This window comes from Bombina bombina, chromosome 7 (assembly GCF_027579735.1).
Source record: "Bombina bombina isolate aBomBom1 chromosome 7, aBomBom1.pri, whole genome shotgun sequence".
Classification (NCBI taxonomy): domain Eukaryota; kingdom Metazoa; phylum Chordata; class Amphibia; order Anura; family Bombinatoridae; genus Bombina; species Bombina bombina.
The window spans coordinates 459,955,195-459,968,370 of record NC_069505.1 but is presented as its reverse complement, the minus strand read 5'-3'; the positions used below and the strand labels follow the sequence as shown (position 1 = coordinate 459,968,370).

At 37.4% G+C, this 13,176-nt stretch overlaps 1 protein-coding gene across 1 annotated transcript in view; it reads right to left on the bottom strand.

Annotated features, from left to right (window-relative positions):
• Window positions 1–10,399: 10,399 nt before the first annotated feature.
• The window catches only part of LOC128666719 (gastrula zinc finger protein XlCGF26.1-like), a 58,187-nt gene continuing 55,410 nt past the window's right edge, over window positions 10,400–13,176 (bottom strand). The window contains exon 2 of the mRNA XM_053721462.1: window positions 10,400–13,041. Within this exon, the coding sequence (XP_053577437.1) occupies window positions 11,576–13,041 (1,466 nt within the window). The 3' untranslated portion in view covers window positions 10,400–11,575. The remainder of the gene's footprint in view (window positions 13,042–13,176) is intronic.

Sequence of the window (13,176 nt, the reverse complement as noted above, 5' to 3'; positions counted from 1 at the left end):
TTAAAGCAGAATTTTACAAATACTTTAGGGACCTATACTCAGTAGCGGATATTAACTTAAAAAATAAACAGGATTTTTGGGAAAAAATTACATTACCTAAGCTTTCGGCTGAAGACTTAGAAAAACTTAATGCACCAATTAAAGATTCGGAAGTCTTAAACGCAATAAATATTCTTAAGTTGGATAAAGCTGCCGGACCTGACCTTCTACCAGCAGAATTTTATAAAATTCTTAAAAACGAAGTAATAGGTGTACTTACGGACTTATTTAATGACTATTTAATTAACTATAAGATTCCATCTCCTAACTTTGCAGTCTCAAAAATAATACTACTCCTAAAAAAAGGGAAAGACCCTGAATTAATAGACTCCTATCGTCCAATTTCATTATTAAACTCCGATTACAAACTATTTGCTGCAATTTTGGCAGATAGATTGAAGTTAATTATGAGTCCGTTAATACATGAAGATCAGGTCGGCTTTATGTCTAAGAGAAATATGTCAGCAAACATACGCAAAATCTTTCTATTAATAGACTTCCTTGCAGATGTCAAAAATAAAAGTGAACAAAACTCCGCCATTCTGGCAGTCGATGCCCATAAAGCATTTGACTCTATTATCTGGGACCACTTATTCTGCTCTATGAAGAATTTTGGGTTCAAAGATCAGTTTCTTGAATGCATTCGTGCCTTATATACCAATGCAACCTCCATTTTGATGGTTAATGGCTCAAACACTACATCCTTCCCTATCTTGTCTGGAACACGACAGGGATGTCCAATTTCACCACTTTTATTTAATTTAGCAATTGAACCTCTTGCAGTTACTTTAAGGGATAATTTAGGGGGGATCAAGATAGGCAAAATTCCTGTTAAACTCTTACTTTACGCAGACGACTTGATTTTACTTTTAAAGGATGCCCAGACTGAAATTCCTAAAATTTTGGAAATTATAAAAGATTTTGGCTCTTTTTCAGGTTATACAATTAATATATCCAAATCAGAACTTCTTTGGCTGAGTAAACATCATCAAAACCAATACACACCCCCTTTTAAAGTAGCCTCGCAATATATCACATATTTAGGAATCCAGATTAGTGTCAATCCAGAAGATTGGTTTAGTTTGAATTACCTACCTCTATTTGCGAAAATTAAATTTGAGATGATGAAATGGGATAACCTCCCACTTTCAATTACAGCAAGAATCAATGTAGTTAAGATGATTGTCTTACCTAAGATATTATACTTAATGCAAAATATCCCTTTAATTATACCAAAAAAGTATTTTAATAGTTTAGATCAATTAATGAGACGATTTATATGGGGGAGGGGCGCGAATCGAATATCATTATATAAACTGTCACAACTAAGGCAATATGGCGGATTGGCACTACCCAACTTTGCTATTTATAATAGTGTAAGTCTTGCAAAAATAGCAATGGATTGGGTTACGGGTGGGAACTATATTGCATTTACAGAAGCAGAACAAAATTTAGTATACCCCCTCTCATTAAATGCGCTTCTGCATTGTCCTAAAAAAGTAATTCCAAAGAGTATTAAAAATAAACAATCACTATACCATATTATAATTGCATGGCAAGACATACGACGCAGAGTAGATAGTGACCCCCATTTTTCAGATCTACTCCCTATTAGAGGTGACCCACGTTTTCCGCCTGGTATTAGCAGTCAAGTATTTAGGAAATGGGCTACTGTAGGACTTATTTATATAACACAACTTAGAGAACCTAATCTACAGAGTATAATGTCATTTGAGAGTCTTAAAGAGTCTTATAATTTACAGAATGCGGACTTTTTTGCATACCTCCAAGTGAGACATTGGTTCTTTAAAGCTATGGAAGATAATAAGCTTCCATGGAGCCATCCAGGAGTGAAAATGGGGTTAGCATTATTTAAGGCAGGTAAACGCTCCATTAAATACTGGTATAATATGATTATTACTAAGACAGGGGAACTAAATATTGCCCAGATCTGTTCAAAATGGCAAACAACGATTGTAGACCTAAACAGGGAACAAGTAAAACAAAGCATAACTCTCCTGGATGAGGCCACACTCGCGGCAAGCTGGCGAGAAATGCATATAAAACTTCTACATAGGATATACTTTACGCCTGCTAAAATAAATAAATGGTCGACACAAGGTCTAAGGGTATGTCCACGTTGCTCTTTAGCCGATGCTGACTTAACCCACATGTTTTGGAGCTGCCCAAAAATTAACCAGTTTTGGAAACGTGTACAATTTTGGTTAACTAAGGTGACAGCTACAAAACACATATTAGAATTACAACACATAATTTTCCTATTGGACACATCAGATAGATTGGTAAATAGAGCTTTCTGTAATACGGTAATTCTGGGTGGAAGATATCTCATTCTTAAAAATTGGCATCAAAAAAATACACCGACTATAAACAATTTAACATTTTTATTACAAAGGCAATATACAATAGAACAATTTGACAACGCAATTAACTCTGAACGGCAGCAAAATAGATTTAATTTAAAGTGGTTAGATTTTGTTAAACACTATAAAAACACCAATATACAGAATCAGCTACTATCACCATTAGAGAATATGAGTTAAGATGCAAACCCCCCCCCCTTTTTTTTTTTTTTTTTCCTCCCTCCTTTGCCCCCCCTAGAAAAATTTAAAAGTTAAAAACCTTTCCTCGAAGCCGGTCAGGAATTTGACAATTAATTTGTAGGTGGCTCCACCTTTCTCAATAATTTAAAGGTTGAAATTACTTAAAATTTACACTGGACTACTCGAATTTGTCATTTATTACTGTAAAGATTTGTCTTTTTTTAGGCTTACAACAATGAGTTAGGGTAAGTCTCGTGTTAATGACCATTGTGATAAAGGAAGAAAAGTTAAATATCTAATATTTGAAAAGGTTATGATTTTGTTTTTATGTATATCTAATCTGTATGTTTGCTTCATGCTTTTTGGTTCCAAATGACATAATTGTAACATTGATTATGTAGCTTTTTGTTTTTCCCTTTTCTTTCTTATTTCTGTATATTCTTTTTTGACCTTTAATAATAATAAAAAACATTATATTAATAATCTTATGGTAGATTTTCCTGGTGACAGGCTTCCGAGCCTGTATTAAGGTATCAATGACTGACTCGGAGAAGCCACGCCTTGATAGAATCAAGCGTTCAATCTCCATGCAGTCAGTCTCAGAGAAATTAGATTTGGATGATTGAAAGGACCTTGTATTAGAAGGTCCTGCCTCAGAGACAGAGTCCATGGTGGAAGAGATGACATGTCCACTAGGTCTGCATACCAGATCCTGCGTGGCCACGCAGGCGCTATCAGAATCACTGATGCTCTCTCCTGTTTGATTTTGGCAATCAGTCGAGGGAGCAGAGGAAACGGTGGAAACACATAGGCCAGGTTGAAGAACCAAGGAGCTGCTAGAGCATCTATCAGCGTTGCTCCCAGGTCCCTGGACCTGGATCCGTAACAAGGAAGCTTGGCGTTCTGGCGAGACGCCATGAGATCCAGTTCCCACTCCCCCGGATGAAAAGTCTGATGACTTAGAAAATCCGCCTCCCAGTTCTCTATGCCTGGGATGTGGATCGCTGACAGGTGGCAAGAGTGAGACTCTGCCCAGTGAATTATCTTTGAGACTTCTAACATCGCTAGGGAACTCCTGGTTCCCCCTTGATGGTTGATGTAAGCCACAGTCGTGATGTTGTCCGACTGAAATCTGATGAACCTCAGTGTTGCTAACTGAGGCCAAGCTAGAAGAGCCTTGAATATTGCTCTTAACTCCAGAATATTTATTGGGAGGAGTTTCTCCTCCTGAGTGCACGATCCCTGATCCTTCAGGGAGTTCCAGACTGCGCCCCAACCTAGAAGGCTGGCATCTGTTGTTACAATCGTCCAATCTGGCCTGCGAAAGGTCATACCCTTGGACAGATGGACCCGAGAAAGCCACCAGAGAAGAGAATCTCTGGTCTCTTGATCCAGATTTAGTAGAGGGGACAAATCTGAGTAATCCCCATTCCACTGACTTAGCATGCATAATTGCAGCAGTCTGAGATGCAGGCGCGCAAATGGCACTATGTCCATTGCCGCTACCATTAAGCCGATTACTTCCATGCACTGAGCCACTGACGGGCGTGGAATGGAATGAAGGACACGGCAAGCATTTAGAAGTTTTGATAACCTGGTCTCCGTCAGGTAAATTTTCATCTCTACAGAATCTATAAGAGTCCCTAGGAAGGAGACTCTTGTGAGTGGTGATAGAGAACTCTTTTCCACGTTCACTTTCCACCCATGCGACCTCAGAAATACCAGAACTATCTCTGTATGAGACTTGGCAATTTGAAAGCTTGATGCCTGTATCAGGATGTAGTCTAGATACGGAGCCACCGCTATGCCTCACGGTCTTAGAACCGCCAGAAGTGAGCCCAGAACCTTTGTAAAAATTCTCGGGGCAGTGGCCAACCCGAAGGGAAGAGCTACAAATTGGTAATGCCTGTCTAGAAAGGCAAACCTTAGGAACCGATGATGATCTTTGTGAATCGGTATGTGAAGGTAGGCATCCTTTAAGTCCACTGTGGTCATGTACTGACCCTCTTGGATCATGGGTAGGATGGTCCGAATAGTTTCCATTTTGAATGATGGAACTCTGAGGAATTTGTTTAAGATCTTTAGATCCAAGATTGGTCTGAAGGTTCCCTCTTTCTTGGGAACCACAAACAGATTTGAATAAAATCCCTGTCCTTGTTCCGTCCGCGGAACTGGATGGATCACTCCCATTACTAGGAGGTCTTGCACACAGCTTAGGAATGCCTCTTTCTTTATCTGGTTTGCTGATAACCTTGAAAGATGAAATCTCCCTTGTAGAGGAGAAGCTTTGAAGTCCAGAAGATATCCCTGAGATATGATCTCCAACGCCCAGGGATCCTGAACATCTCTTGCCCACGCCTGGGCGAAGAGAGAAAGTCTGCCCCCACTAGATCCGTTTCCGGATAGGGGCCGTTCCTTCATGCTGTCTTGAGGGCAGCAGCAGGCTTTCTGGCCTGCTTGCCCTTGTTCCAGGACTGGTTAGGTTTCCAGGCCTGTCTGGAATGAGCAACAGTTCCCTCTTGTTTCGAAGCGGAGGAAGTTGATGCTGCTCCTGCCTTGAAATTTCGAAAGGCACGAAAATTAGACTGTTTGGCCTTTGATTTGGCCCTGTCCTGAGGAAGGGTATGACCCTTGCCTCCAGTAATGTCAGCAATAATTTCCTTCAAGCCAGGCCCGAATAAGGTCTGCCCCTTGAAAGGAACGTTGAGTAATTTAGACTTTGAAGTCACGTCCGCTGACCAGGATTTAAGCCATAGCGCACTACGCGCCTGGATGGCGAATCCGGAATTCTTAGCCGTTAGTTTAGTCAAATGAACAATGGCATCAGAAACAAATGAGTTAGCTAGCTTAAGCGTTCTAAGCTTGTCAATAATTTCATTCAATGGAGCTGTCTGGATGGCCTCTTCCAGGGCCTCAAACCAGAATGCCGCCGCAGCAGTGACAGGCGCAATGCATGCAAGGGGCTGTAAAATAAAACCTTGTTGAATAAACATTTTCTTAAGGTAACCCTCCAATTTTTTATCCATTGGATCTGAAAAAGCACAACTGTCCTCAACCGGGATAGTGGTACGCTTTGCTAAAGTAGAAACTGCTCCCTCCACCTTAGGGACCGTCTGCCATAAGTCCCGTGTAGTGGCGTCTATTGGAAACATTTTTCTAAATATAGGAGGTGGGGAAAAGGGCACACCGGGTCTATCCCACTCCTTGCTAATAATTTCTGTAAGCCTTTTAGGTATAGGAAAAACGTCAGTACACACCGGCACTGCATAGTATCTATCCAGCCTACACAATTTCTCTGGAATTGCAACTGTGTTACAGTCATTCAGAGCAGCTAATACCTCCCCAAGCAATACACGGAGGTTCTCAAGCTTAAATTTAAAATTAGAAATCTCTGAATCAGGTTTCCCCGAGTCAGAGATGTCACCCACAGACTGAAGCTCTCCGTCCTCATGTTCTGCATACTGTGACACAGTATCAGACATGGCTCTAACAGCATTTGCACGCTCTGTATCTCTCCTAACCCCAGAGCTATCGCGCTTGCCTCTTAATTCAGGCAATCTAGATAATACCTCTGACAGGGTATTATTCATGATTGCAGCCATGTCCTGCAAGGTAATCGCTATGGGCGTCCCTGATGTAATTGGCGCCATATTAGCGTGCGTCCCCTGAGCGGGAGGCGAAGGGTCTGACACGTGGGGAGAGTTAGTCGGCATAACTTCCCCCTCGACAGAACCCTCTGGTGATAATTCTTTTATAGATAAAGACTGATCTTTACTGTTTAAGGTGAAATCAATACATTTAGTACACATTCTCCTATGGGGCTCCACCATGGCTTTCAAACATAATGAACAAGTAGGTTCCTCTGTGTCAGACATGTTTAAACAGACTAGCAATGAGACTAGCAAGCTTGGAAAACACTTTAAAACAAGTTTACAAGCAATATAAAAAACGTTACTGCGCCTTTAAGAAACACAAATTTTCCCAAATTTTGAAATAACAGTGAAAAAATGCAGTTACACTAACAAAATTTTTACAGTGTATGTAATAAGTTAGCAGAGCATTGCACCCACTTGCAAATGGATGATTAACCCCTTAATACCAAAAACGGAATAACAAATTACAAAAACGTTTTTTAAACTGTCACAACAACTGCCACAGCTCTACTGTGGCTTTTTACCTCCCTCAATACGACTTTTGAAGCCTTTTGAGCCCTTCAGAGAAGTCCTGGATCATGCAGGAAGAAGCTGGATGTCTGTGTCTGTAATTTTTGCTGTGCAAAAAATGCTAAAATAGGCCCCTCCCACTCATATTACAACAGTGTGAAGCCTCAGGGAACTGTTTCTAGGCAAAATTCAAGCCAGCCATGTGGAAAAAACTAGGCCCCAATAAGTTTTATCACCAAACGTATGTAAAAAACGATTAAACATGCCAGCAAACATTTTAAAATACACTTTTATAAGAGTATGTATCTCTATTAATAAGCCTGATACCAGTCACTATCACTGCATTTAAGGCTTTATTTACATTACTTCGGTATCAGCAGCATTTTCTAGCAAATTCCATCCCTAGAAAAATATTTTAACTGCACATACCTTATTACAGGAAAACCTGCACGCTATTCCCCCTCTGAAGTTACCTCACTCCTCAGAATATGTGAGAACAGCAAAGGATCTTAGTTACTTCTGCTAAGATCATAGAAAACGCAGGCAGATTCTTCTTCTAAATACTGCCTGAGATAAACAGTACACTCCGGTACCATTTAAAAATAACAAACTTTTGATTGAAGAAATAAACTAAGTATAAAACACCACAGTCCTCTTACGACCTCCATCTTAGTTGAGAGTTGCAAGAGAATGACTGGGTATGGCAGTGAGGGGAGGAGCAATATAGCAGCTCTGCTGTGGGTGATCCTCTTGCAACTTCCTGTTGGGAAGGAGAATATCCCACAAGTAATGGATGATCCGTGGACTGGATACACTTAACAAGAGAAATTTAAGTTTTTTTTTATTTGATCGTATTTGGCGGTGAAATGGTGGCATGAAATATACCAAAATGGGCCTAGATCAATACTTTGGGATGTCTTCTAAATATAAATATATACATGTCAAGTGACGTAGCTGTCAGGTATGCCAAAGGATTCATGAAAGATATCAGTGTTCCAATGTAACTAGCGCTAATTTTGAAAAAAAGTGGTTTGGAAATAGCAAAGTGCTACTTGTATTTATGGCCCTATAACTTGCAAAAAAAGCAAAGAACATGTAAAAATTGGGTATTTCTAAACTCAGGACAAAATTTAGAAACTATTTAGAATGGGTGTTTTTTGGTGGTTGTAGATGTGTAACAGATTTTGGGGGTCAAAGTTAGAAAAAGTGTGTTTTTTTTTCAATTTTTTCCTCATATTTTACATTTTTTTATAGTAAATTATAAGATATGATGAAAATAATGGTATCTTTAGAAAGTCCATTTAATGGTGAGAAAAATGGTATATAATATGTGTAGGAACAGTAAATGAGTAAGAGGAAAATTACATCTAAACACAAACACTGCAGAAATGTAAAAATAGCCATTGTCATTTAGGGTAAGAAAATTGAAAAATGGTCCGGTCATTAAGGGGTTAATGAGACAGGGTTATCAGACAGGGGATTTAGAAAATTGGAAAGAAGCATAGGAGTCCTAGCTTCAGACAGTATTAAATATGCCAATACTGTATTGAGATTTATAGGGCTATATCATCCCCGGCTTTCAATGAAAGCCAAATCCTACTTAAAAACTTAATTCCTTCTACAGAACACATCTCTCTGCCTATCTACATGACACGAGGCAAATAACTACTGGGAGGGATATTTTTTTGCTTTGCTTGAGGTGTCTTTGCCTCCTCCTGGAGGCCAGGTCATGTAATTCCCATAGATTATGAATGTTTTCATTGACTCTCACTGCCAATAGTAGGAAAAATGCAGATACAACAAGAAACTGACTTTGTGATTATTCTTACCCACCACAGCACACACAATATGTATGACTGATGTATACTATAGGTTAGGGGATATGTTTTCTTTCTTTTTTCTTCTAATTTCATAATAGAAGTAAATAGAAAGATCATTTGCATACTCTATCTAAATAATCTAAAAAACAAGTTATGTAACAAAGTGTCAGAATACAAAGGAGATTTGTTTAAAAAAAAAAAATCTTGACAAGTTTGATTCCATTCCCCTGCCCCTCATGTGATATAAAGACAGCTATCAGCCAATCATACATATTTAGTATGAACTCTTGCACATGCTCAGTAGGAACTGGTACCTCTAAAAGAGTGCTTATAAAAAGAGTGATTATAAAAAGACTGCAAGTTGTTTAATTGCGAAGACACAAGTGTAAGGTTTAAGTTTCTATACTGTTCACTTTAGTCATATCTAAAAAGTAATACAAACCCTAAGGTTTCCCTTGTCTGATCTCATCTGCTGTGATCCATTATGGAAAGATAAAGTCAGCAAAGGATGTGTACAGTGTTACAGTAACTATCTAAATGGGTTTTTTTTTGCACACTATATTTGTCCTTACATATTCTCAGCAGAAGAGATTAGATAGGAGAAACATAGGTTTCTCCTATACTTACTATATGACAAATAGTTATAATTCACATAATTATACAATTTATATTACAATTTCAAAGTGTTGAATACGCATTTAACCCCTTAACTGCTGATCCATTTCACACCCTTGTGCTGAGCTGTTTTTGAGCTTCTAGATGGTACTCACATTTAAGCTCTACTGGAAGTAATCACAAATTATACCCAACAAATTCCTATGCCATTATTTTAGGTATTCCCCTTTAAGATTACTCCTCCCACAGAGTCTTTATAAGTGCTGCACACCTGCAAGCAGGTGCTTAGTATTTTGTTTGCTACAGTGTGACTTGTAGAACTACAGCTGAGCTCTAATCTTCCTAGAGGATTATTCCTACTCTTATTATCTTTCTCAAGATTCAAGGTTTTCTATTACTTTCATAAGACGGACCAAAGAACATTTATCAAGCTTTTCACAACATGAATTCATACAGAAACCTCAGCCGGAAACAAACAGGATTCAACTTGCGGTCACTACCGCTAATCCTAACACTATTAGTGGACTATTACCTGTTTGCTGTGATAACTGGAAAACACCACTGCAATTTGGGATTGCAAGCTTAACAACAATATTGATCTGTATCGTAGCTTTCCCCGCTCGCAAACACTGGAGCGAGACCACTCCCACTTCTGTGACATAACTGACGTGTCTTTCAGATTGGAAAGCCGTTAAGCAGAGGTACCGTCTAGTTTCTCAGTGACAAAGGTAAAAGTGTACTCCGATTCAAGCTGCATACTTCTGTACAACTCCACAGTAAGTTACTGCAAATCTTGTTAAAGGGACATATGATTTTTCAGACACCCCTGGTAAAGAGACTTTAATACACACTTACCTACTATACCGCTTGTGTTCAAGAGAAAGTTTCTATCAAGAGATTCATTTTACAGTATAAATTAAGAGTCTCCTTTATTACTCAGACTACTACAGTTTTGCATATAGCAGCACTGTTTGTTATTTTGTAGCCCCTCGTTTCTCAACCTAATAAATCACTGCAATACAAAGTTACCTTTTAACCACCATATTTGGTAACACACTTTGCAGTGATACAAACTACTATTTAATAGTGGTAACACACTCTGTGATAACTTAGCAACTGAGATCCTCTCTATCATCATTTGCTTCGAAATATAACATTTATGAACAATATCATTACATGAGAAATCTACAACAAAAACTGTAAAAAAAATATCATATTTTTATTACAATTTTTATAAACAATACAGTATGAATTATTTTCTTAAATATAGTCAACACATGTGTGAATCTATACTTGAAATGGGTAAAATAAACATAAAATAAACAGAATTTGACAATAATTCAGTGTTTTTCTATAGAAATTAGGAACTGGAAACCTAAATGAATATTTTTTTTGTTACATTTCAGCACAATGCATTTTATGCAAACACAAAACAGGGCTTTTGGAAGCCTCTTGGACTTTTGATGTTAGCATAGGGGCTTACTCTGTACACCTGGTCAATTTAAAGGGACATTGTACTGTAAAAAATTGTAATCCCTTAATGTGTTTTCAATGACTTGTTATACCAGTACAAAATGTATGAGAAATTTAAATTTAGGTTTATTTGTCTATATGAAATAGCTGGTTTTGTGTTTTGAAACCATAGCCTATTAAAATTGGTTTCCAGGTAAAATCAATCTCATAAATGTTATCACTTTGTGTATACACACATGCTTCCTTATCTTATATCTGTCTGTAAACCAAAGCCCAATACTTGGAGATAATCTCCTACACCCCAGTGGTAATACAAGTTATTCTTCCAGCTGTGTTTATATAACTTGTCAATAGCCTATACTTAAGTATAGAAACGTTCAGTATAGGTGGGGATACCACAGGCTAAAGGAGCTACTTGTAAACAATTTAATACACTTCAGCAGGTAAAATGGATCATTGGGAACATATTAAAGGGGAGTCAAATTGTGGATAAACTGTCCCTTTAAATTACAGCTAGGAAAAAGCTGTCACCTCAGTAATCACCTGACTATAATGCCATCAATAGTGCCTACAATTCAAATAAGGGTTTATCAAAATATAAATAAATCCAAAAGCGCATAAATAACTTTTATCTGAATATAGGGGCTCTTTACCATGACTTTCTACTCAAATAATGAAGATTTTATTTACACCAGGTGATCACTTGGCTATTCAAATCTATATAGGATCTCCATACAACCCCCCCCCAGGGATGAGAAACACACTGGGTCATCTTGTAAGCACTTGAGATGCAAAGGATGCCTTAAACAATCATAACTATGCACCCCCCATAGGACTACATGTAGTCATCTTTAGAAAGCTAGACTCTGTGTAAATGATGACTACATGTTGACTTGCACTTTTAAGAGGTTAAGCTTTCATTTCTCTGATTTATATTAATATGAATTTTCTGGTGCCTAATAAGACATGATTTCAAGATAAAACATTTCCCACACTCAGAACATGAGAATGCTTTTTCTCCTGTATGAATTTTCTGATGTCTAATAAGATGTGATTTCTGAGCAAAACAATTCCCACATTCAGAACATGAAAATGATTTCTCTCCAATATGAATCTTTGTATGTGTAATAAGATGTGATTTCTGAGCAAAACATTTCCCACATTCAGAACATGAAAATACTTTCTCTCCAGTATGAATTTTCTGGTGCTTAATAAGATTTGATTTTTCAGTAAAACATTTCCCACATTCAGAACATGAAAATACTTTCTCTCCAGTATGAATTTTCTGGTGCTTAATAAGAGTTGATTTTTCAGTAAAACATTTCCCACATTCAGAACATGAAAACGCTTTCTCTCCTGTATGAATTTTCTGATGTGTAATAAGATGTGATTTCTGAGCAAAACATTTCCGACATTCAGAACATGAAAATGATTTCTCTCCAATATGAATCTTTGTATGTGTAATAAGATTTGATTTCTGAGCAAAACATTTCCCACATTCAGAACATGAAAATACTTTCTCTCCAGTATGAATTTTCTGGTGCTTAATAAGAGTTGATTTTTCAGTAAAACATTTCCCACATTCAGAACATGAAAACGCTTTCTCTCCTGTATGAATTTTCTGATGTGTAATAAGATGTGATTTCTGAGCAAAACATTTCCGACATTCAGAACATGAAAATGATTTCTCTCCAATATGAATCTTTGTATGTGTAATAAGATGTGATTTCTGAGCAAAACATTTCCCACATTCAGAACATGAAAATACTTTCTCTCCAGTATGAATTTTCTGGTGCTTAATAAGATTTGATTTTTCAGTAAAACATTTCCCACATTCAGAACATGAAACTGCTTTCTCTCCTCTATGAATTTGCTGATGCCTAATAAGATTTGATTTGTCAGTAAAACATTTCCCACATCCAGAACATGAAAATGCTTTCTCTCCTGTATGTATTTTATAATGCTGAATAAGAGTTGATTTCTCAGTAAAAAATTTCCCACATTCAGAACATGAAAATGGTTTCTCTCCTGTATGAATTTTATGATGTGTAATAAGATGTGATTTGCGAGCAAAACATTTCCCACATTCAGAACATGAAAATGATTTCTCTCCTGTATGAATTTTCTGATGAGTAACAAGATTTCCTTTCCTGGCAAAACATTTCCCACATTTAGAACATAAAAATGCTTTCTCTGCTGTATAGAATTTCTGATAACTTAAAAGATTTGATTTCCTGGTAAAACATTTACTATATTCAGAACATAAATTTCCAATGTGGCTTCTTTGATTGTGAAGAAGATTGTAACAAGTATTTTCTGTACATTCACCATGACTCAAACTAGGATTACTGCAGTTTGCAAATTCACCTGTTAACAAAAAATAAAATGGGAGCAATGTTATTTATTAATGACATAATTATTATATTTTGAGAATAGTTTAACTATTTTGAGTGTCTACCAAAAGAGTAAGAGGCAGTCTACGACCCCTATACCTTTTTCCAG